Source organism: Trachypithecus francoisi, unplaced genomic scaffold (assembly GCF_009764315.1).
Source record: "Trachypithecus francoisi isolate TF-2019V2 unplaced genomic scaffold, Tfra_2.0 Lachesis_group2, whole genome shotgun sequence".
In the NCBI taxonomy this organism is placed as follows: domain Eukaryota; kingdom Metazoa; phylum Chordata; class Mammalia; order Primates; family Cercopithecidae; genus Trachypithecus; species Trachypithecus francoisi.
In genome coordinates this window covers 107,594,806-107,620,302 of record NW_022681465.1, presented here as the reverse complement: position 1 = coordinate 107,620,302, position 25,497 = coordinate 107,594,806, and the positions used below count along the sequence as shown (strand labels likewise).

General features: G+C 40.2%; 1 protein-coding gene across 1 annotated transcript in view; it reads right to left on the bottom strand.

The window, feature by feature from the left end:
* AGGF1 (angiogenic factor with G-patch and FHA domains 1) overlaps positions 1 to 13,635 on the bottom strand; it is a 33,757-nt gene extending 20,122 nt beyond the window's left edge. Inside the window, exons 1-5 of the mRNA XM_033179928.1 lie at positions 13,031 to 13,635; positions 9,448 to 9,550; positions 8,192 to 8,394; positions 7,219 to 7,383; positions 3,920 to 4,108 (exon numbers count right to left, since the gene is read on the bottom strand). Of these exons, the coding sequence (XP_033035819.1) occupies positions 3,920 to 4,108; positions 7,219 to 7,383; positions 8,192 to 8,394; positions 9,448 to 9,550; positions 13,031 to 13,228 (858 nt within the window). The 5' untranslated portion in view covers positions 13,229 to 13,635. The remainder of the gene's footprint in view (positions 1 to 3,919; positions 4,109 to 7,218; positions 7,384 to 8,191; positions 8,395 to 9,447; positions 9,551 to 13,030) is intronic.
* Positions 13,636 to 25,497: the final 11,862 nt, after the last annotated feature.

Below are 25,497 nucleotides of genomic sequence, written 5' to 3'. Positions count from 1 at the left end.
ACTTTTACATTTTCTAGCAGTCACATTTAAAAAGTAAAATTATTATTTTTTTTTTTTTTTGAGATGGAGTCTTGCTCTGTCGCCCAGGCTGGAGTGCAGTGGCACGATCTCGACTCACTGCGAGCTCCGCCTCCCAGGTTCACGCCATTCTCCTGCCTCAGCCTCCCAAGTAGCTAGGACTACAGGCGCCCGCCACCACGCCCGGCTAAGTTTTTGTATTTTTAGTAGAGATGGGGTTTCACCGCGTTAGCCAGGATAGTCTCGATCTCCTGACCTCGTGATCCACCCGCCTCGGCCTCCCAAAGCGCTGGGATGACAGGCGTGAGCCACCGTGCCCGGCCTAAAAAGTAACATTATTAATGAGATAGTTTACATGGTCTGCAAAATCCAGAGTGTATCTTACACTTAACAGCACATTTGAGTTTGGACTAGCAACACTTTAAGTGCTCAGCAGCCACATGGAGCTGGTGGCTACCTTACTGAACAGTGCAGGCCTAAAGAATACCTATTCTAAATTTTCTTTTAAAACTTGTAATCAATAAGCAAGTCAACACAAATAAAATACAGAATTAGCTTTACTTACAACATGAATTGAAAGATCCAAATGTACTCAATATGTAGCAAAATTGTAGTTTTGCTAAAATTGAGTACTTCAGATTTGGTTTGATAATACATAAAAGTTTAAAGTACAAATTAATGGTAACTATCTTATTCCAAAATCTTATTATTCCAAAATCTTAACTTGCCTGGCATAAGTCTTTTATTATTTATTGTATATTTATAGCTGATATGCCTTATAACAAATGAACAAATCTATTTTTCAATTAACAAAAATTATGTATTTTTATCATGTACAATATGAAGTTCTGAAATATGTACACAATGTAGAGTGGTTAAATTGAGTTAATTAACATGTACATTACCTCAAATACTTATCATTTTTCTGTGGTAAGAAACTTAAAATTTGCTCTCAGCAGTTTTCAATAATACAATAAATTGTTATTAACAATAGTCACCATGTTATACAATGGTCAAATCTATTATTTTAGCCTTAGAAAAAGCAAATGATTATTTTCCGTTTTTTTCCCTTGGTTTCTGACACACTCTCACTTTTCTTTCTACCTTAGAGCAACATGAGGCGAATGCATATGCTCTTCTGTTATTTTATTAAATATGAGAGCGTCTCACACAGCTTTCTTTTTTTTTTGAGATGGAGTCTCATTCTGTCTCTCAGACTGGAGTGCAGTGACGCAATCTTGGCTCGCTCCAACCTCCACTTCCCAGGTTCAAGAGATTCTCCTGCCTCAATCTCCCGAGTACCTGAGGCTACAGGCATGAGCCACCACGCCCAGGTAATTTTTGTATTTTTAGTAGAGACGGGGTTTCATCATGTTGGCCAGGATGGTCTCCATCTCTCGACCTCGTGATCCACCCACCTCACACGCCTATCTTTAATAACAGCATAAGTTCAGCTTGAAGACAGGCTAAACATTCACAGTGTGATAAATTATATACACTTCTGGCAATACAAATTCCTCAAGAACAAGAACAAGGGCAAGGAGCTGAAAAACCATGAGGAGCTTTTACATTATAAAATTATAGCAAAAAAGTTGCCTATCTGTATATACTCTTAAAAAAGCACTTGTATATTTATTACTTACTGAACAACATATGCAGGGAAAGCTATTTGCCAGTACAGAACGTTAGATAGTCATTAAGTGAAAAGAAAGGAGGGCTTATTTACGGGCACTGAGGCACATATGTGTATTTCAAATTATTTACTCCTATCTCCCCTACTGTCTTCCTTCCACATAACTTCCACCTACAAAAAGTGAGGCTCAAAAATATCTTTAAAAATAAAGAAAACAGATGAAGATACTCTCATGGCCTCACAGGTACCTTTTAGAATCCTCAGGAAATTCTCAAAATTCCAACAGAATTTTTCTTAAACCTCTTGTCTCAGAATTCACATATTTTCAAAGAAGGACTGCTAAGATGAGTAGTTATGGGAGCGAAGCTGGACCACAATATCAGAGAATGCTTTCCACCTCTATTCTCTAGTTTTTCAGGCAAGGCCATTTGAGGAGCCCTATATACTCTTTTCCCATTGTTAGTGAGAGGTGCTTTCACAAGCTAGCTTTTTTTTTTTTTTTTGAGACGGAGTCTGGCTCTGTTGCCCAGGCTGGAGTGTGGTGGTGCGATCTTGGCTCACTGCAACCTTCGCCTCCCAGGTTCAAGCAATTCTCCTGCCTCAGCCTCCCAAGTAGCTCGGATTACAGGTGTCTGCCACTACACTCAGCTAATTTTTGTATTTTTAGTAGAGACAGGTTTTCACCATGTTGGCCATGCTGGTCTTGAACTCCTGATCTCAGGTAATCTGCCTGCCTTGGCCTCCCAAACTGTTGGGATTACAGGTATGAGCCACCACACCTGGCCTACAACCTAGCCTTTCAAACAGTTAAACCACTAGTAACAAGCACTAGCCATTAAAACAGAGATCTTGAAAGCAAACAGAAAACTCATTTCTAGTATTTAAGTCACATACTCTTCTATTCCTAAGTATTGTCCACAAAAAAACAGAAGGACAAAAACAAATCAAATAGAGAACAGAAAAAAAATCCAACAGAATCCTAATTCCTTATGTGAACTTTAGAATTTAGTATCAAGTAATTTTTCTTTTGTTAAGAAAAACTGGCTGGCACAGTGGCTCACGTCTACAATTCCAGCACTTGGGGAGGCCAAGGCAGGCAGATTTGAGCTCAGGGATGCAGTGAGCCGTGATGGCACCACTGCACTCAACCTGGGTGACAGGGCAAGACCCTGTTAGGACAGGACAGAAGGATAGGATAGGACAGGACAGGACAGGACAGGGATAGGAAAGGATAGGACAGGAAAGGACAGGACAGGAAACCATGAGGTAAAATTTCAAGAGTAAGATATCAAATAGTTGCCACAGTTGATAAAATGTCAATAAAACAAACAAGCCTCCTTTCTTACCTATAAACCACCAAACTTATCTGTTTAGAGAATAGAAATAAAGAACACTGATAACTTTTTATATTTTCCTTCTTTCAATTTAACATTGTATCATTGTAAGCATGTTTGGGGTTCCCCTTAGTCTTTACAAGTAGCATCTGAAAGCCTACATAATACTTTTTTCAATTAAATGTAATTTTCACTTTCTTAACCATTGTCTTGCAGGCCATTTAAACTCTCACTCCATAGTTATCAACAATGGATTTTTTTTTTTTTGGGTAATGTTTTCCTGGCTGGGTGCAGTGGCTCACGCCTCTAATCCCAGCACTTTCGGAGGCGGAGGTGGGTGGATCACCTGAGTCAGGAGTTCAAGACCAGCCTGACCACATGGAGAAGCCCTGTGTCTACTAAAATTACAAAAAAAATTAGCCGAGCACGTTGATGCATGCCTGTAATCCCAGCTACTTGGGAGACTGAGGCAGGAGAATCGCTCAAACCTGGGAGGTGGAGGTTGCGGTAAGCCAAGATCATGCCATTGCACTCCAGCCTGGACAAGAATGAAACTTCATCTCAAAAAAAAAAAAAAAAAAAAGTTGAACCTGTATCTACGTCTACCTGTAAACTGTGTTTATCTTTTATTATGAATTGTGCATTGACATCAACTTATCAACTGAAGATCTGAATTCTTCTTCCAAACTATACAACACGAGATATTTTATCTGCCCTAAATCTATCTCCTTCAAATTTTAAGAAATGCTTTCTATTTCTAGTGACAGAGTTTATGACAAAGTCCATGTTTGCTCCATCTAAACTTTCCTTAGTTATCTTAATGGGCATGTTTGAAATACAGAATTATTGAATGATTTTCAGTTTCATAAAAAATTTTGTCTTAATTATCATGTTATCACCATTATGTAAAGTTTTAAAATTATAAAGACATTACCTTTTCCTCATTTGTTGCAGAAGAATCTGGATCTTTTCTTTTCTTCTTCAATTTTTTATCTTTACTTTGTTTTGTGCTAGAGGTCTGATAAGGTTGCAAATCTACTCGAGAATGAAACTGGTAACGACCACTTTCCACATCACAATAGTAATAAATTCCAGTGGAAGGATCATAATACAGTTGATTTTCCTTTGAAAGTCAAGAAAAAAATAAATTCTAAATTCATCTAAGATAAAATAAACTTAACGAAAATGCCGAATATATTCAAATGTGGTAAATAATTCTTTGAACTACTATAGTATTTTCAGAAGACAATGAATTAAAGATAACAGGATAAAAAATGCTTTACTCTTCCAAAATACTTTACCATTCAATAGCTGATCTAATTTTCCTAGTGTGAGAAACAAGTAAATCTAAATATTAAATTGAATCATATAAAACTGTCAATACTTGACCATTTTTATCTTATAAGAAACAGCAATTTTATATGGTTCCACTTAATACATTAACAAAAATTGATCATACTTTTGAAGGCATGAAAACTAAAGCATGCATAAGAAAAAGTTGACCATAGGAGAGCAGTTCTAGACTCTTTATTCTTAATGACTGCACAATAAGGATGTGGCAGTATAAACCCCTAAACCCTCCTCTTAATGTCATAAAACAAAGATTTGCCTTTTGATGTTCATTACTTAAAATCAGTGAAGAAAATTTTGAAAATAAAGTTCATGCACACCAAAAAATGACATTCTATATAATGCAATAAATAAACAACTGTCTCCACTAATTAATTAATTCTATAGTAAATAGGACAAGCAACCATGCAAAAATGAATTTGGCAAATTACAGATTTAAAAGCCAGAAAGTTAAAATTAGGTAATCGCCTGCATTTATGATATACTGGCCAGCGCTCTAAAACCAAGATTTAATTGAACAGTCTATATTTTATTTACATCCTAAATCCATGCAGACCAGACCTGGAAACATCTTTGATGTACTGAGACTGAGCAACTAAAACTTCCTGAAAAAGAATAATTTATTTTTCTAACTACTGACACTTGCAGTTCATTGTCTTTAATCCCTCCATTTTGCAGATCTCTTACAAAAACATTTAGATTTCTCACCATCTTTCTCTTAACTAAGAAACTGAATGGAGGCTTTCCAATCTTTATTTATAGTAATAATGGAACTTTTTTTTTTTTTTTTGAGACGGAGTCTCACTCTGTCACCCAAGCTGGAGTGCAGTGGCCAGATCTCAGCTCACTGCAAGCTCCGCCTCCCGGGTTCACGCCATTCTCCTGCCTCAGCCTCCCCAGTAGCTGGGACTACAGGCGCCCGCCACCTCGCCCGGCTAGTTTTTTTTGTATTTTTTAGTAGAGACGGGGTTTCCCCGTGTTAGTCAGGATGGTCTCGATCTCCTGACCTTGTGATCCGCCCGCCTCGGCCTCCCAAAGTGCTGGGATTACAGGCTTGAGCCACCGCGCCCAGCCAATAATGGAACTTTTATAATTCAAACCTTTTTAATCTGTTTGTCAGTCTCAAATATAGACATTTTCAAAATATAAATTTTACTAAAATAATAATTAGCACAATAAAAATGGCAACACAATGAAGTTCCTAATTTACTCAGAAATATAACCTGCAGAATGTAACTAACCATTTACAGAACAACTGATGTCAAGAGAAAAGATACAGAAAGGAAGGCAGAAGATTGACAAAGACTAATGTCTACCTGAAACTGTTGTTTTCCTAGAAACTAAATAATAACTACTCCCTTCGGATAAGTGTTTAAACATTAATTTTCTGGTTATTAATTAGCATTGTCAATTAGCATCCTCCATGAAAGAAAACTCTCTCTGTATAAGGACTTACAGTTTACCATATGCAGACTGACAAACTAATGAAACCTCTTACGTTAATTGAGATATTTAGTATGATACTATGTTCTCTAGATAAGTTAACAATAGTTGCAGTAACAGGAATGATGAACATCAACTCCACTTTTGTGCACCACATTCTATAATTCCTCAGAGAAACACATTATATTAGTAGATTCTTGAGTTTGAGGTATGTGACTGAGTTCTATCATTGTCATCAAATCTGGAATGAAATACGATTAAGTATTAGACTTCAACAACTATTAACACTGTATTGGAAATCAAGAACTTTATTTTCTGGTTCTATCCTAGTCAGTGGTCCATTATATTTTAGATCCCATATTAATTCCCTAGTTCTCACTGTTAACAGATTGATTTTTGTTTGTTTTTTGAGACAGGGTCTCACTCTGTCACCTAGGCTGGAGGGCAGTGGTACAATCATGGCTCACTGCAGCCTCCATCTTCCCAGCTCAAGCGATGCTCCCACACCAGCCTCCTGAGTAGCTGGGACTACAAGGTGAGCCACTACAGCTGGCTGACTTTTACATTTTTTTATAGAAAGAGTCTCACTGTGTTGACCAGGCTGGTCTTGCACTCTTGACTCAAGCAATTCTCCTGCCTCAGCCTCCTGAAGTGCTGGGATTACAAGAAGTGAGCCACTATGCCTAGCCAACAGATTGATTTTTTTAAAGTGAAAGAGTTAAAAGACACAGAATATAGAACACTGGCTAATAATAAACACACTACTAAGAATTCAAGAAAGAAGTCTCCTTATGTGGCCTAAAATGAATTCATAAAGTATTTGAAATAATTTTTAAAATTCTTACCCCAAACCTAAAATTAACCTTACTTCTCTATTAATTCTATGAAAAAAAAATTAGTTTAGGTTCTAAAATATTTACAATGTAGTTAATGATCTGCTTTTATTAACAAAAGCTCTAAATATTTTGTATGTTATTTTTCTACATAAAGACTTCTCCAAAACATTATCTATAATAATCACAATAAACAACCTTATTTTAAAAACTCAGAAGTGTAGCACCATAAGCTATTTTAGAATTCTTCTGAGTTTTGAGTCAAATATAATTTTTAGATGCAGATTTTGGCTTTCTTACTTCGGCTTAGGGTTTACCATTTGATATCAGGCACTAAGTATGTATCGTACAGTATTAAAAGGTCTGAGATGGAATTTGAGACCAGCCTGGCCAACATGGCGAAACCCTGCCTCTACTAAAACTACAAAAAATTAGCTGGGTGTGGTGGTGCACGCCTGTAATCCCAGCTACTTGGGATGCTGAGGCATAAGAATCACTTGAACCTGGGGAGTGAAAGTTGCAGTGAGCTGAGATCGCACCACTGCACTCCAGCCAGGGTGACAGAGGGAGACTCTGTCCCAAAAAAAAAAAGATCTGAGATACTTACAGAATCATAATAGAAACCAGTGCTGTGGTCAAAATACAGTCCAGTATTTTCATCATAACTAAATCCAGTCTGTGACACAGCCGCTTCTGCTGCAGCTCTCAAACTTTCAGCTAATGATGAACCTTCTGAGGATGTATCTTCTGTTGCTAATGCAGATGCTGGTTCCTATAAAAGATACAGTCACGCCAAATAAGACAAAAGCTTCTGTATATCAATTAAAAAGCTGGCTGAACTCAAGACTTCAGACTATGTTTAAGTAATGACTTCAATTTCTACAATGGAAAAGGATGTCTATCAATTATGATTTGAACCACTTTTTAGAACATTTACTAGTGTGTCAGTAACTTCAACTTTGACCCAGTTTTGAAGGCAGTAAAAATGAGTGACAATTATTCGAGAATAAATGTATGATGCCACAGAGAAGCCATCCACAAAACACAGACTCTGAAATATTGACTAAGACAAAGACCTAGGTTCTTCAATAATTATATGTTCAACTGGAAAAAAAACTTCAAAAAGACAAATGAAGGAGAAAACCATAGATTAAATGAGGTATGTCAAACACAATAGGGATTCTGATTCAAACAAACTATAAAAACAAATATACAGATTCAGGGAAATTTGAACAGTGGCAGGGTATCTGACATAAAGGAACATTAAAATTTTTTAGGTGTAAATGTGGTATTGTGGTCCACAGTTCTTTCGTTGAGTCAAAATATTTGGACAAATTTTGTTTTAGATTCTGTATATCATACAATTTTGGAACACAATGTAGCAGGAAAACCACTACACATATGAACAAGTTCTACTTTTGGTTTTTGAAAAACTGGAATATTCTTTGTATAATTACACATAAGAATGTTTACAATGCTTGTATATGCTGTGACGGACCAAAGAAGTCTATCTTTCCACATAATAACAACAAAGGACAGGTTCTTGGGCATCAACAGTTTCATGTTTAGCATTTTATTACCTGTGAATTTGAGGCAAAATAGTCCACTTGTCTACATTTAACATTTTCTGTTTTATCAGTACCAGGGTAAGCATCATTTTCTATTTGTAAATGGTGTTTAGAATTCAAAGTAGAAGTTTCGATATCTTGATCTTGTTGATCTGACAGTTCAGTCACTTTACCTGGAAGACTAACATCATTGTAGTATGTCTGATAATAATAATCTGTAGCAAAAAAAATTAAGTGAAATCATACCATATTAGAATAATATATATATAAAGGACTTAATTACAAAACAATGGCATTTAAACACAAAAAGCACATACTTCAAATAAATCATGATTTTTACAACTGTACAAATTGTAAAAGATTAAAACAGATGGTACAGATAAATCTGCAGAAGTGTGTATCTCTGATTCTGATGTCTCTTTCAGGACCCTAGCTGTCAGTTAAGAAAAAAAAAAAAAGGTAAGTTGGTTACATTTTCCACAGCAAGAGTAAAATAAAAATAGGTAGATAGGTTGTATTCTATTTTAAAAACTTAACTCTTAACTTCTAACCGGATACCTTAATATTGTTGCTTATCAATTCAACTTCTAACCGAATACCTTAATATTGTTGCTTATCAATTGATAAAGAAATAAAGGCAAGGAATTAGGGGTTTTTTTTTTGTCAAATTTCTCTCCCCATGCAGACTTTTTAAAATGTATCATACAGATAAGTAAGGTTAGCACTATTGCTGTGTTTAGCAATTGAGCCAAATTATGTCCTGAATGAAGCAAGGCAAAACTTAATAGGAAAGATGGTTTCTTCTTGTGATGCATATATATTAAAACTCAGTATCTCAGCTATTTTGCTTTATAACATAATGCCACTCATGAGGCCATGGTGGTGGGCTCACCATTCCCACAAGGGTGAGAGAACTGACACTATACACAATTCTAATTGGAACACATCAACAAGAAAACAAATGCCCCTGGTCACAAGCAAGGCAGATACAGAAGTAGATGGCTAACTGCGTGCCAAAAATTACTCAGTGAGTGTGCCACTGAAAACATTAGCAACATTACAGAAATCACAAGAATGACAATACATTTCTACTTTTTCCTCCAGAAGAACAAACTGATCTGAAAATACCATATCATATGGAGAGACGTCAACAGCACTAACAATTCTCATTTACCTTGATCTTAGTTTATTTTAAATTTAAAGAAAACTCAACATTAGCATGATTTGAATGTAACTGTATTAGCATATCCTCACTATAAGCTAAATACCTGAGATTGACCAAGGAGCATGGTTCTCTGTTTGTACTTCTACATCAGACTTTTTATTATCTTCATTTCTCCCATGTTGGAGTATTTTACTGAGTTCTTCCACCTGAGAGAAAACAAGGCTTTAGGAAAAAGAAATCATGTAACGATCTAATAATATATATACCAATCTCCTGCTGTTACAAATAATTGTTTTTCTTGATAAAAGTTTTAGAGAAATGTCAAGAGCAGCAAGTTTACCTTTCAGAAAAGCTAAAATTACTATTTTACTTTTTACATTTAAAAGAGGTTTTCATTCCTAATCTCTCTTACTAAATGTCCAAATATCTCCTCCACAAATCGAACTAAATAATGACACTTTGTGAACACGTCCCTTTATTTCTAACAAATAAGATTGTTTTTATGTTAATATTTTAAAGTCAGTAGTTCTTTCTAAATAATTCAAAAATTTAAAAATTACAAATTCTCATCCCTACTGAATTATCTAATATTCATTTGGTATTCTCCACTTGGAATTAACTATCCACTTGAATATGTTAATGCCACTTACAAGCTTTAATACACATTTTTTCATTAAACAGTAGTCCTATAATTAACTGTAGCACAAGAGAACAGGGAAGGTGACTGCCTGAGAGGGGCATCTGTGCTCCACGTACTTCACACACTAAAATACCCTTAAAAGGATGCTACTACATAGGACAGAGAGAAACAGTGTGTGGAAGTGCCCAAAAGCAGGTAATAAGCTGCCTCAGTCAATATACCTCAGCCTGAGAGGACCTCAATGTGAGACAATGTCTACTACACACATGAAACCAACTAAAAAACCAGCTTTTAAATATTTATTTAATGATACAAAAAGCTTAAACAGAGAAAGGCAATAAAACTGACTATATACAGATTATCTGTGCACTTCATGAGTTATCAAATCTGTTGCTAATACTAGGGCAGGAACTACAGTGAGGGAAGCAAGACACTGATCATGAAAAATTTGAGGCCCTCCTCTGATTCATGCAAGCACAGGCTCCATAACTGGAAATTAGTGCCCCATTAAATTCACTGCCCTAGAAGCCTGATTGCCTTGCCCTAAATCCTGGCTCTGGCTACTGTCTGTTACTATGAATTAGATTACTTAGTATCTACTACATGCTGGGCACTATACTTGATGCTTTGGATAACATCTCATTAATTCACAAAACCACCTGAAATATTCGTTGTCCTTACCCCAATTTTACACACAAAATATCAGATGAGACGAAGTAATTTGCACGAGGCTATTTTGGGGTCTTGTACAAAACCTACATGTATTATGGTTCTCCAGTTATTAATTCTCAAGCAAAACTTTTTAACTGCTCCAGATAAGACATATTCAGTAATTTGGAATGACAGTTAATCAAATCCACCCTCTCCCCAACCAAGGGAGGCTGACCAGGAGAGTAAGGAGTTATCACTATCCAAAGTAGAGTCAAGACTTTCTATGAGATTAAATTTTCAATACTGAACTAAAATGGAGGCATGTGGAAGACAGACGCTCCTCTCAGGCAATTACCTTCTGTTTGCTTCTGCTGCAGTTTAGTCACAGAACTATTATTTTTTTAAGTGTATTAAAGCTTATGAGGCATTAACATATTTAATAATTAAATCCACGTGGAGAACACTGAATGATATTAGATAATATGAATGGGAAAATTTAACAGCTTTTAAATGTTCTAATTCTTTAGGGAGAATTGCTGACCTCCCGAAACATTAGCATAAAAACATTCTTTTCTGTAAGAAATAAAGGATCTGTTCACAAAGTCCCATTATTTAGTCTGATTTATCAAATTAACAGTGAACACCAAAATGCTGGCTCTTTGAAAATTAGCAAAAAATGTTTTAGAATCTCTAACACAAGCAGTACTTCAACAATTTAGAATTATAAAGCCCTTTTCAAAAGGCTGTCATTTTTAAAAGGCTGTCATATTTTGCTCCCCTCTCCTATTTTTTGGGGGAGGGGGAGACAGAGTCTCGCTTTGTCGCCCAGGCTGGATTGCAGTGGCACGATCTCGGCTTGCTGCAAGCTCCGCCTCCCGAGTTCATGCCATTCTCCTGCCTCAGCCTCCCGAGTAGCTGGGACTACAGGCGCCCGCCACCGAGCCCAGCTAATTTTTTTTTTTTTTTTTTTTTGTATTTTTAGTAGAGACGGGGTTTCACTGTGTTAGCCAGGATGGTCTCTATCTTCTGACCTCGTGATCCCCCGCCTCAGCCTCCCAAAGCGCTGGGATTACAGGCGTGAGCCACCACGCCCTACCCTCCTCCCCATATTTTTTTTTTCCCGTATTTGTATCCTCCTACACAGTTACACACCGTAGGTGTTCAAATTGACTAAACAAATAAAAACTTTCCAACAATGTCATGATGTCAAGAACTCTATGTAACAGTCATACAATGTCACTGCAACTCAGCAGTTATTTTCATAGTCCGTTTAGTAAAACATAAGTAAGTGTGATGACGTTTTAGTGTTCGGCCTATATACTGGTTTTAGGAAACATACCAATAAATTATGAAGAACGAGACAACGGTCAAATTGAAACTAGTTACTATGTGGAAATAATCTGCTGGCAGAGAGTGCCTGCCAACAAGGTGGAAAAAAAAATATTATGCTCTTGGTTTTTATTTTGAGATAGAGTCGCATTCTGTCGCCCTGGCTGGAGTGCAGTGGCACGATCTCGGCTCACTGCAACCTCCACCTCCCAGGTTCAGGCAATTCTCCTGCCTCAGCCTCCCGAAGAGCTGGGATTCCAGGAGCCCGCCGCCAGGCCCGGCTAATTTTTATACTTTAGTAGAGACGGGGTTTCACCATGTTGGCCAGACCGGTCTCGAACTCCTGACCTGGTGATCTGCCTGCCTCGGCCTCCCAGTGTGCTGGGATTACAGGCGTCAACTACCGCACCCGGACAAGGTTTTTTGTTTTTAATGCGACAGTTTAAGTATTAACATTTGCCCCTACTATCTATCTTGAAAACGAAATAAGCTGCTTAACGTCTCCAACAAAAGCAGTTATGTATCTTCCCTACTTCCACAAGAAAGCCCAAGTAAACGCCCAGAAGAGCAACCTTACACAGGTATAGCGTTCAAAAGTTTGTAAAATTGTTTACTCGTTTTACTCCACCTTCACAACTGTGAGCTATCATTCCCATTTAATGGGGAACTGAGGCTTGGTATAAGTGTACACATCCAGTGAATGGCAACGATGGGATTCTGACTCAAGTTCAACATTTTAATAAACTCAAATGTGCTCTACAGTAAATGCGCCTACTGTCAATGGGAAATGGGATGTTGGGGCAAGCGAGAATGAAGACAATGTAGCCACAGTACTTAAGTTCAATTCACACCAGTCGCGAGACATGGATTTAAGTCAAGTAACCTGAACTCAAGTTTGCTCCTAATGTACTTGGAATTGTAACTGCGCTGAACTTTTACTTATTTATATTTCAAGTACTCTACAGTAGTTCTGAGCCCCTGCCAGGGACCCCTTCCGAGGCCATCAGGGGCTTCGAAGGCCTCGCCTCGGGCTGGATGGGGCGCGGGGCTGAGGCGGACCGCGCACCTGCGTGCGGAGCTCCTGGTTGTTGCTTTCTGCGTTCTGGTACAGCCGTTCTGTGTGATGCAGCAGCTTCTCGATCTCCCGCACCTGCCGCTTGCAGCTCCGCAGTTCACGTTCCAACTTCTCCACCTTCCGCCTTAGCTGGGCCAGCTCAGGCTCAGGGGAGGTGGGCGGCGGCGGGGACGGCGCCTCCGAGGCCATGAGGTCCGGCGAGAGACTGCTCGTTGCTGCGGAGGGGCCGCGTTCAGGCCGAAACGGACGCCGGCGGACCCAGAGGCCACGGGAGCGAGCGGGCAGCGAAAGGCAGCCTCACACCCGGCCGGCCGCGGTGGCCCCTGGCCATGACGCCCTGAAACTCACTTGTAGCCGAACGGGGCTGCGGGCAACGAGCAAAGGGACTGAGGATGGCCCCTGCCCGATGTGCGCGGGCTGGAAACCGGAAAACTTTACTGGAAACTACCTTCTCCAGCTACAGAAACAGGGAAGAGCGTAGGATAAGCAGCCGGAAAACCAGTGTCCAGAAAACCAGGGACCAGAAGCGCTCCGGCAGCTCCTCAGTTGAGACGGAAACAACGGCGCCAGCGGTAGGCGGGGCCAAGACGGAACAGGAAGCGACGGAAAGCGGGAAGGACCCGATAGTGTACGTGCGGACGTCTAGCCTGCGGAGGCGCGGTACCAGAGGGCGTGGAGAGCTGTTGGCAATGTGGCTAACGAAGCCTTAGAGTGATAGGGAGGCTTGCAGCCTCTGGTCTCAGACATTTGCACTTGCTGATGTTCTTTGAACAAACTTTTAGTATAGCATGCATTTCCTATCTCCTTGTTTTACAAATAAGAACAGAGTACCCCAGTAATGTTTTGTGGGGACTATGATGCTCTACTTACCTATGTCAACTGAAGAATGAGGAGGTTGATAAATTTAGAAAAGGGCTTTATTTCTCATGTAGGGTTACAGCCTGCAGGGTGGCCATCCTGAGAGGCTTGGAAGCATAGCCTCTGGCCAGAAGCTGAGAACAAGACACTTGGAAGGAAGGGCAAAGGGAACAGAAATTTATGCTGAGCAGGGTGGCCAAATATATTCAATGAGCTGTAGGAGGATTCATGAATATTTATGAAAGGAGAAACATGCACATGCACAATTAAGCTTCCTGCCTCTCTGTGGGACCCATATTCAAAAAATGGTGGTGTTAGGCCGGGCGCGGTGGCTCAAGCCTGTAATCCCAGCACTTTGGGAGGCCAAGACGGGCGGATCACAAGGTCAGAAGATCGAGACCATCCTGGCTAACACGGTGAAACCCCGTTTCTACTAAAAATACAAAAAACTAGCCGGGCGAGGTGGCGGCGCCTGTAGTCCCAGCTACTCGGGAGGCTGAGGCAGGAGAATGGCGTGAACCCGGGAGGCGGAGCTTGTAGTGAGCCGAGATCTGGCCACTGCACTCCAGCCTGGGTGACAGAGCGAGACTCCGTCTCAAAAAAAAAAAAAGAGAAAAAAAAATGGTGGTGTTAGCATGATCCCAGTGTGAAGTTTTCATCCTCTGACGTCAAATGGCAAAGCAGAGGAGATGAAAACCCTCACTGTGAGTCCCTGGTAGATTGGCCAGAACTGCTCTGTGGTTGGTGGTCTCTTATCAGGAAGGAATGCTGGTTGGTGTGAAATCAGCCCAACTGTACTATAGAACTGATGTTTATGGTTTCTTTTGAATAAACCTGGAAACTTACCCTCCCAGTCTTAAGACTTCAGAAAGTTACATCTGTCTTATGTGAGTTCCTTTCTTGGGAAACCAACCATGAGGCCTCCCAGATAGTATCAAGGAACTGAAACTTACCAGATCACTGCATCTGGACAATGAGGCACCATATCCCTCACCCGTTATGATTCCCTAACCGGCCACATGCTGCCTGTTGAACAAGTCCTCATCCTTACTGCTTACTACTTCCTGTTTTCCCACATGTAGTCACATTTCTCCCTTGCCATATAAACCCCTAATTTTAGTTGGTTGAGTAGATGAATTTGAGACTGATTTCCTATTCTCCTTGGCTGTAGCACCCAAATGGAGCCTTCTTCCCTGGCAATACTCCTTGTCTCAATGACTGGCTTTCTATGGAGTGTACAATGGATCTGTTCAGTCAGTTGAGGGGCTCAGAATTTTACTTTTATTTCTCATTTAGTCATTCTGCTGGTGAAAGATCAAATGAAGAGACTAAGAGGCAGAAATGAAGTCCACAGGCAAACAGCCCGGGCGGCGCCCTGACAGCCCGGGTGGCGCCCTGAGCCTAGTTAAAGATCGACCCCGGACCTAACCCATTAAGGTTATCTATAGACTCCAGACATTGTAAGGATAAACGTTGTGAAAGTCTCTGTCCTGCTCTAATTACCAGTGTCTGCCACATATCTTAGTCCTGGGCCCAGTACAAACACAATCCTCTATTTTGTCCCAACTTCCTGGGCCCGACACAAACACATGAGGAAAAACAACACCTGGGGAAGCTCCAATAAGGTTACAACCGTTTGTAAAAGCGCAGGAACCGATAAGAAGGCTGCTAAAAGCATAACTTCACATTAACATGTAAACCAATTGTAATGCTGTAGCCTAGAGAAATGCCTTGTTCCTCTGTAACCTGACAAGTCCTGTTTACCTCGAGCTATAAAGAGCAAGCGCACGCATTGTTCCAGGCCCTCTTGTATGTTGTGGAACGGAGGGACCAAGTTCGAACTTGCATTAAAGATCCTTGCCGCTTGGCTTTGACTCTGGACTCTGGTGTTCTTCTTCGGGGAACAAACGGTCTGGGCATAACACTGGTTCCTAAGTTTAGACCCCCTGGGAAAATAGAGCAAGTACATTAGGTCTGAGCCGTAAAAAGGAGCATCCCTGGTGGCAAAATAAGAGAGAGACAATATTCTGTGGAACAGGGGAGAAAAATGCTCTGGTTTGGTGCATTTATTTGGTCTTTTGTCTGCATGACCCTGGCATTGGTTCGCCAATATTTAAACTGATGAGAGCTTCTTTGGAACACACTTCCTTCCTTTGCCAATGTCATTTAGAATGAGGTCATGAGCTCAGAGTCCTGGGCCTGAGATTCGTGGAGGTCAGCAGCTGTGTCGTGCAGATGCTCCTCTCTCAGGGCTCAGCACAGTGCCTGTCACAGAGCAGTATCCATAAATGCTGAACACAGCTGAACAAGATAATCCTGTTTGGTGTCTTAGATCAGTGGCCATTTCCATTAAATGTATTTTCTTATTTTTTGTATTACTGATGCTCTGGCATCTGGGGTCTCCCTGACCAGGGAGATACCCCCTCCAAAGGTTAGCTAATTCCTAGACATAGCAAAGAACTCACCCAGCATGCCACCCACTGATCATCTACCTTCTTTATCAGACTGTTAAACTCCATGCCAATATTCCCCTGCCCTAATCACTCCAGGGCCAAGTACCAGACAACTAGGAACAACTCCTACATCTCAGATCCCACTGAAATTATGCAAACTAAACCTGCTTACCCTGACTTGTCCATTCCTTCCTGCAAAAATCACATAATGTTTTTTGCCATGTTCCCTCCCACTCCTTCTGCCTCCTTTTGGACCTTGGTGTTTCTCCACATTGCCTTGTGTGGCTTGGTGTGCATCCTCCTCTTGGGCTGGGTGAATAATAAACTATCTTTTTAATAGCAGATCATCTCCTGATCTGTTGGCCTCACCATACCTAAATAATAATAAAATCTAAATTTTAAAACATGGCTCTGTATGTATTTTTGTCTTGTGCTCTGCCACTAGATCATTCATAAACAGTGAGCTTTCCAGCAGAGACCTGCCCTCTCTAGGTCCTGTACACATTCCTCCTTAGGCTTGAAGAGCTCTTTACAAGGCATTGTATCTGGAAACAGATTATACCTTATTGTCATGTCAAGAGTAACCCTCAAGCCATCACAGGAAATTTAGTGAGAAGACATGGTATGTCCCCTGTGATGTAGAAAAAAGATGTATTGAAAAAGAATTCTGACTTCCCTTGATGCATTATGACTCCACCAATGAACATATTGAAGTCTTTTTAAAAGATGCCATTTTCTACTTTCTCCACCTTTGGGGGATAAGAAAATCCATAAATACCATTTGAAAGGTATCTTTAAGATGGTATTTCAGTTTTTAGTAATTAACTGGAGAATAAATAAGCTTATTAACTGCTACTTCAAGCAGTGATCCTCTTATTTGTCTTAATCTATTCAAGGCTAAGTTATCTTTACCTTGTAATACCAGTCTGTACCTTACCTCTGACCATTAGAAAAGAATGACTTTTTTTTTTTAGAAAAAGTCTTGAATATCAGGAATTTCATTAAGATGCTAGTATCAGAGGTGGTCTATAGTGGCTCATTAAACAAATTAGAGTGTTATCCTGTTACAGAGCCTAAAGAGGGGCAGTCCATGGCCAGTGACTCCACAGTTCTTCAGGGACCCAGGCTCGGTATGTCTTTCTGCTCTGCTCTTCTTGGAGCATGTTTCCAGAGCCTCCAGGTCGATCCATGGTGCAAGATGGCAAGGGATGAAAGGAATTTCCCAAAGCCCCACCCAATGGTTCCTGTCTACGTATCAATAGTCACCCCTTGCTGCAAGTGGGGCTGGGAATTATGTGTATATGTGTGTTTTTCTAAGCTAGACATGTTATTCTCCTAATAATATAGGGGTTCTACAATTGAGGAAGAAGGGCAAAATTCATGTTGAGTAGGTAAATAGCAGTCTTTGCCACACCTAGTTTTCAGATCTAAGAGGTACTTAGCACAGTGGGCAGAGGCGCTGCCCTAAAGAAGCATTCAACTTGACACCCTTCATGATTTGATTTTGTTTTGTAATTTTTTTCCCACATCCTCTCCAATAAATTATATGAACCATTTTTGTACTTTTTGCCATTATGAATATAATGAGGTATTTCCTTGCTGTTTTAGTTGATACTCCTCTGATTACTAGAGAATCTCATGCATTTGTTGAAATCTATGTATGTTGAAAAGGCTATATGTCCTTTCCTTTCTGTGAATTGCGTATCCATATCTTTTTTCCCATTTCTTTCTTGTTATTTTGCAGTTCTTTATATAAGCAAGGTATTGCTTCTTTATCAGTTTTAGATATTACAGATATCTTCTCCCAGTTTGTCATATATCTGTTAGCTTTGTCCAGTGTCCTTTGTTAACTAGGAATTCTTAATTTGTATGTAGTGAAATCAGTCTTTATTTTATTTTACTTTTTAAAATTTTATTTGGCTTTACGGTTTAGGGTTTCATGAAGATTTTCCTTACCCCAAGTCATATTTTCTTCTATTGATCTTATAATTTAAACTTTCGTATTTGTTCTCTATTCCAACTGGGGGTATTCAGACATGACCTAGTTTTCTCAAGACCATCCCCTTTGCATTGCTTTGTAGTACCACCATCATCTTCCATCAGGTTCCCATCTTTATATGTGGGTCTAGTTCTGAGCTCGCCATTCTTTTCCATTTGTCTATTAGTCTGCTCCCATGCTGGAGCCATTCTGTTTTTATCACTTAGGTTCTTTAGTGTGCCCTAACTGGAAGGGCAAGGCCCTATTTTGTTTTTCTTTTTCAGAATCAGCTTATTCATAAACCTCTATTTTTCCATAACATTTTAGAATGAGTTCCTTGAGTTCCAATGGGATTTTTATTAAGATTACACTGAATGTATAGATTTATTTAGGGGAATTAACATAAAACTTTATTTAGATAGTCAATTCACTTTTTTTGCTTAAGATTTTTCTTGGACTTTAGTACAATTTTAACACTTGTTTTAGGAAAGGTCTTGGGCATTGTTTCTTAAGTTATTTCCTAGACACTCTGTAGTTTTATTGTGAATAAAATTTTATACTGTAGTATATTAAAGAGGGAAAGAAAAATCGAAGTGATGAATAGGTTTCTAGGTTGAACGAGGAAGGTAGGGACTATTGGAGAAGAGTATGTTGCATGAGGAGGAAGGGATGCTTTAGTTTTGATTTTGTTAATTATATTGAATTTGAGGTGTTCAGTAAATAGTGAGCACTGCAGAAGCCTATCTGAAGCTTGAGAAACAGATCTGGCTGTAGAACTAGTACTGTGTAAAGTAAACTCAAATGGTTCCAAGGGCTAGGCAGATAAAGCAAATGAATGGACAAGGCAGCTACTACTCAGCTCCTGAGAACTGTGGAGACATGTGGACCCTGTGCTGCAAAGCTTCTGATTTTTCAAAAAAAAAAAAATCAATCAGAATTTTTATGTGAAATCTCTCTGTTTTAAAAAACTGGTTCAAATTAGAAAAGTAATTTCTGTAACGTCAGTGTCATATGATTTATTTTATTTTGTTTTGTTTTTTGAGATGGAGTCTTGCTCTGTCTTCCAGACTGGAGTGCAGTGGTGCGATCTCAGCTCACCACAACCTCGGCCTCCTGGGTTCAAGCAGTTCTCCCACCTCAGGCTCCCGAGTAGCTGGGACTACAGGCACCAATCACTACAACCAATTAATTTTGTATTTTTAGTAGAAACAGGGTTTCACCATGTTGGTCAGGCTGGTCTCCAACTCCTGACCTCAGGTGATCCACCTGCCTTGGCCTCCCAAAGTGCTGGGATTACAGGCATGAGCCACCATGCCCAGCTGTCACATGATTTATTATAAGGAATTAACTCATGTGATTATAGAGGCTGAGAAGCCCCACAATCTGTTGTCTGCAAGCTGGACACCCAGGAAAGCCCATGGTGTCATTTGAAGGCATGAGAGCCAGGGAGCCAATGGTACAGATTCCAGTCCAAGTCTGAAAGTCTGAGAACCAGGAGTGCCAAGGGCAGGAGAAGATCAATGTTCCAGCTCAAGCAGTCAGGCAGAGCAAGAATTCAACTTTACTCTGTCTTTTTCTTCTATTCATGCCTTCAGTGGGTTGGAGAATTCCCATCCACACTGGGGAGGGCCATCTGCTTTACCTAGTCTGCCAATTCAGGTGCTAATCTCTTCTGGAAACAACCTCACACACACCCCAGAAATAATATTGAAGGAGATAAATGAGCATCTTGTGGCCCAATTAAGCTGACACATAAAATTAACCATCACACTTTGGAAATTGCATGAATGGCCCCAGTTCTTTATCTGTCTTGCTTCCTCATCCTTTGACATGTGATTTTGTGGTTTTCCTCACTAAAAGGGAAGAATCTCCCCTTCACCTTTGAGCTGGTTTGGCCATGTGATTTGCTTTGACCAGTGGAATGAGGTGATGTGCCAGAAGAGTGGCACATCTAAGCCTAAGTCCCAAGGCCTTAGTGATTCTGCTTGCCCTCTGGAATTCCTGCCATTGCCATGAGAAGAACATACCCAGGTATGTGTGTTGGTCTCAGGAGAAAGATGAATAATACAGGGAGCAGACCTCTCCTAGCTTAGATGCTCCAGCTAAGACCAGCTTAGAGCAGAGATTTCAGGAAACCCTCAGATAAATTAGCAATCCTGGTGGTGGTGATCAGCCAGCCCACACATCACCCCTAGGCTTGTAAGAAATAACGAAAGATGGTTGTTTAAAGTCACTGAGGTTTGGGTGTTTAGTATGCGGCAATAGCTAACTCATACTCAATCTGATCTAGAGCCATTCCAGGAGCCTATGAATTTAATCAGGCTGGAGTTCAAATGCCTGAGATATTATAATATTCTACAACAGAGGAATATTGTCAATTCAATAAAAAGCTGATTTATATCCAATTTCTTTTAGAGGGTCATCAATTTATATTTAATTAATATCCACCTGTCATAATTTATATTGGATACGGTGGGTAGCCAACTTTTTCTTACCTGATTCAACTTTTTGATGCCACAGGAGAATATCTGGGGAGCCATAACATTTTGATAGTTATAATTTATTGCCCCATATTACTTTTGGTCAATTGACCATTATCTGTTTCCTCCCCTGGAGGCCCAAGAAAAGAATGGGTGGGTATAACATTAAAACACTGGAGTGATGGTAAAGGAAGCTGGAGGAAGCTGGGTAAGACACTCTTCTCCACCCCCAGCTGAAATTCTTACATTTTGTACCTTCCTCTTATGATAGTATAATGAGTAAAAACATTACTGTGTTATGAATCTTCCCACGTCCTCCTCCCTTCTACTCTCCCTTAATAATAAGAATTCAAACTCTCAAAGGACAGTCTGTCCCACTGGACCAATTCGAGGTCTTTAGAATGCAAAATCAATGGTTCATACTAGAGCAGTACTTAAGCTCTTTGTGGTGAGAATGTTTTTAAAAATTCTAGTTCATTATGGATTAATACTTTTGTAAGACACAACAAAATGCATGAGTGAATGGGAGAGGAGAGAATAAGGGATGCAAGAAAGGTTACTGGGCAGTGTGAAATGGTGCCCTTTTATAGTTCTCAAGAAATGCCAAATTAGTTTGGATTTTTAATTTTAAAAAGTTTTTTTTGGCTATTTGAACTGTACTTTTTTGAATGCAACTGGCCCGTTCCAACAGGAAGGTTTTAGTGTTAAAACTGGATACAAAATACAAAAATCAGCAACCATTGTTAAATTCTGAGGATGTTCATTGCTTGCTGCTGCCTTTCAGCTATCCTACAGCATAAGCAGGAAGGTGCCTACCTAGTTCTTTACAAATCACTCAAGCTAGCCCTTGCTCAACTATGTCTAATTGCCTGCTGGTGGAAGCATAGGTCATATCTTTGTCCTCAGCCTAAACATGAATATGAGCCTGAGCCTGTAAATAATTTGTATTCAAAATATTAGATTCATTCATTTTCTCACTGTCTCCAAGGTTCCTGGGAGTTAAGCCCTTTCTGGCTGCAACTTTAAAAAGTGTTTTTGTGGCAGGCACTGCTTGTTGTCAACCCAATAGCCATATTTTCCCCTTTCTGACAAGAGAACTTGAATTTTCTTCTGGGTAGCAATGCACCTAGCTAAAGTGTACATTTCTCACTCTTGTTTGCAGCTAGGTGACCATGTGTCAAAGTTTTGGCCAATGAGGTATAAGTAGCAGACAACAGGCAAGGTTTCTGGAAAAGCTATAGTTTCCTGTTGTATTAGTCCGTTTTCACACTGCTGATAAGACATACCAGAGACTGGACAATTTACAATAGAGAGAGGTTTAATTGGACTTACAGTTCCACGTGGCTGGGGAAGCCTCACAATCACGGCAGAAGGCAAGTAGGAACAAGTCACATCTTAACATGGACGGCAGCAGGCAAAAGAGAGAAACTGTGCAGGAAAACTCCCATTTTTTAAACCATCAGATTCAATAATCTCCCATTGGGTCCCTCCCACAACACATGGGAATTATGGGAGCTACAAGGTAAGATTTGGGTGGGGACACAGACTCAAACCATATCACCAGTTTAAAAAAGATCGCTTCGGTCTTTTGTTTTTGCCTTTCTCTTTCTTCTTCTTCTCCCTACCTGAAAGATGGACCTTAGGCTCAAGTTGGAGAAGCCACATCATGACTGTGCGATGAACACCACACCCTAAGGAAAGCAAACCAGAAGGATGGGAGGATCCCGGGATGTTAATGCCACTGGAACCACCCGTCTCTGAATTTCCTCTTGATTAAGTCACCATAGTGGGGTTTTTATTTCATTCAGCCTAATGTAATGCCTAAATGACATAGTTTATCTACTTTGTTAAACATCTTAGTAATTTTTACTAACCTAACTTTTAGGCGAAGTATTTACTGTCCCGTCCTCTAGGAACACTTTAAGAGAATTCCAGCTCAAGGAATAATTGCTGGCAGTATGATAAAGTAAGAGTAAGTTTAAGAACCTCTGGCCCTTGGGAGGCCAAGACGGGTGGATCATGAGGTCAGGAGATCGAGACCATCCTGGCTAATATGGTGAAACCCCGTCTCTACTGAAAAATACAAAAAACTAGCCGGGCGAGGTAGTGGGTGCCGGGAGTCCCAGCTACTCGGGAGGCTGAGGCAGGAGAATGGCGTAAACCCGGGAGGCGGAGCTTGCAGTGGGCTGAGATCCGGCCACTGCACCATAGCCTGGGCCACAGAGCAAGACTCCGTCTCAAAAAAAAAAAAAAAAAAAGAACCTCTGGCTTCCTGGTGCTTCCATTAGCAATGGAAGATTTGAGAATATGCAGGGTTCTTCCTGACCGTCTTTTGTTCTTCCTCTGTGTGAATGACCTAGGAAAGCTTTCAGTTAAGAAATATATCAGTTGGCTCAGAAAGTTTTATGTCCTCCAACCTTTTCCCCAAAAGTCAAGTGCAGTTAAACACCAAGTAACATTTTAGTTGATGATGGACCATATATATGAGAGTGGTGCCCTAAGACTATAATGGAGCTGAAAAACTCCTATCACCTAGTGATGTTGTAGCCTCTGTAACGTCATAGCACAATGCATTAACTTTTCTATGTTTACACAGTATTCAGTACAGTCACATAATGTACAGGCTTATAGCTTAGGAGCAACAGACGGTACCATGTAGCCTAGGTGTGTAGTACTAGGCTATACCATCTAGATTTGTGTAAGTCTTTGTGTAAGTACACGCTATAATGTTCACACAATGACAAAATCGCCTAAAATTGATGAATGTCTCAGTATCCCTATTGTAAAGCCACACAAGACAGTTGTATTAATTGACAAGTCTCCAGCAATTAATACTTTACAACTTTCCAGAAATTTGGTAAAGTAATGTTTGTGAGGCTGGGCGCAGTGGCTCACGCCTGTAATCCCTGCACTTTGGGAGGCCGAGGTTGGCAGATCACCTGAGGTCGGGAGTTGGAGACCAGCCTGACCAGCATGGAGAAAGCCCATTGCTACTAAAAATACAAAAATTAGCCGTGCGTGGTGGCCCGTGCCTGTAATCCCAGCTACTCCAGAGGCAGGAGAATTGCTTGAACCTGGGAAGCGGAAGTTGCGGTGAGCAGAGGTCGCGCCATTGCACTCCAGCCTGAGCAACAAGAGCGAAACTCCGTCTCAAAAGCAAACAAAAAAAGCCCGGGCACAGTGGCTCACGCCTGTTATGCCAGCACTTTGGGAGGCCGAGGCGGGCAGGTCACAAAGTCAGGAGATCGAGACCATCCTGGCCAACATTATGAAACCCTGTCTCTAGTAAAAATACAAAAATTAGCCAGGCGTGGTGGTGCGCGCCTGTAATCCCAGCAGCTCTGGAGGCTGAGGCAGGAAAAGCACTTGAACCCTGGAGACGGAGAGATTGCGGTCAGCTGAGATACCCACCACTGCACTCCAGTCTGGTGACAGGGCTAGACTGCGGAAGGACGGAAGGAAGGAAGGAAGGAAGGAAGGAAGGAAGGAAGGTAGGTTCGTTTGTGAATATTTTTCAACCAGTATGACATAAAACCACTCCTGGTGTGTTTGAAAGTTTTAGGCTTTTCTCCTTCCCCTTTGACAATTAACCAAGAAATGATATATAGAAGAAGCTGTAATGATAGTGGAAAGAAGAAGGTAACTGGTTGTGTGTGTATGTGCATGCACATGTATGTATATTACTACATGGGTTGATGGAAATTGCGATTGCTTACATTTGTAGATTACCGTTTGAGTCAGACTTTAAAAAATGAGTAGTAAAATTTGCTTTTAACTTAAAACTATCCTAGAAAATAAAATTTATTTTTAAAATAATTACTGAACAGAATACCTGTGTATTGAGCACCACCAACACATTCCCATAATAGTAAGTATTGAGTTTATGCTACTGAATTAAGTTGAAAGACCACCAAGTGCACAAGCAGACCCGAGCTACTTATAGACAGATGTCTGAAGTGGTGTAGGACTGTGGAACTCACAGAGCTAAAAAAAAGTTGTGTGAAACCTTTTATGTGTGTGATTATTCCTTGGTCCCACTTCTCTCAGCAGGGTGATCATGTGAACATGAGGTGTGATCAGCACATACACAGCAAGGATGTAGCCACTCTGTACTTGGCTCTTTCCTTCTGAGCCCAGGCTTGGCTCCATAATCCTTATCAACACAATTGCCCCAGGTGGCTATAACCAATCACTGAAACTGTCATGTGGGATGAAGCCTTAAGTCATCTGGGTAAGACCCAGAGAGTTGTGGCACAGGAAGCTTGCATCTTTAATATGGTTCTACCAATATTCTTGTTCATCGTTATCTCTAAAGTGTAGATAAAATCTTCAAGAAGGCTTTGAAGGCAAAATAGAGAAATGTTTATTTGTTCAACAAATATTTATGGAACACCAACTGTGTGCTACGCATGGTGCAAGGCTCTAAGAGGGAGGGGTATAAGGTTGAGTGAAGATAGGTTTAGTTTCCTGTCATTTAAAGTCTAGTGGGAGAGGCAGACATTAATTAAGAAATCACAAAAAGTACAATTGTAAAATAAGATTACTAGCATTAGAACTTTAGCATCCATTGAATGCAATTTATTCTATAGAAGCACAAGTCTAAGAATGTCATGGGAGTTATATTTAAAGGACAAACAAGCTACAGATTATTAGAGAAAATGGAGTAAGTGAAGAGGCGGGCGGATCACG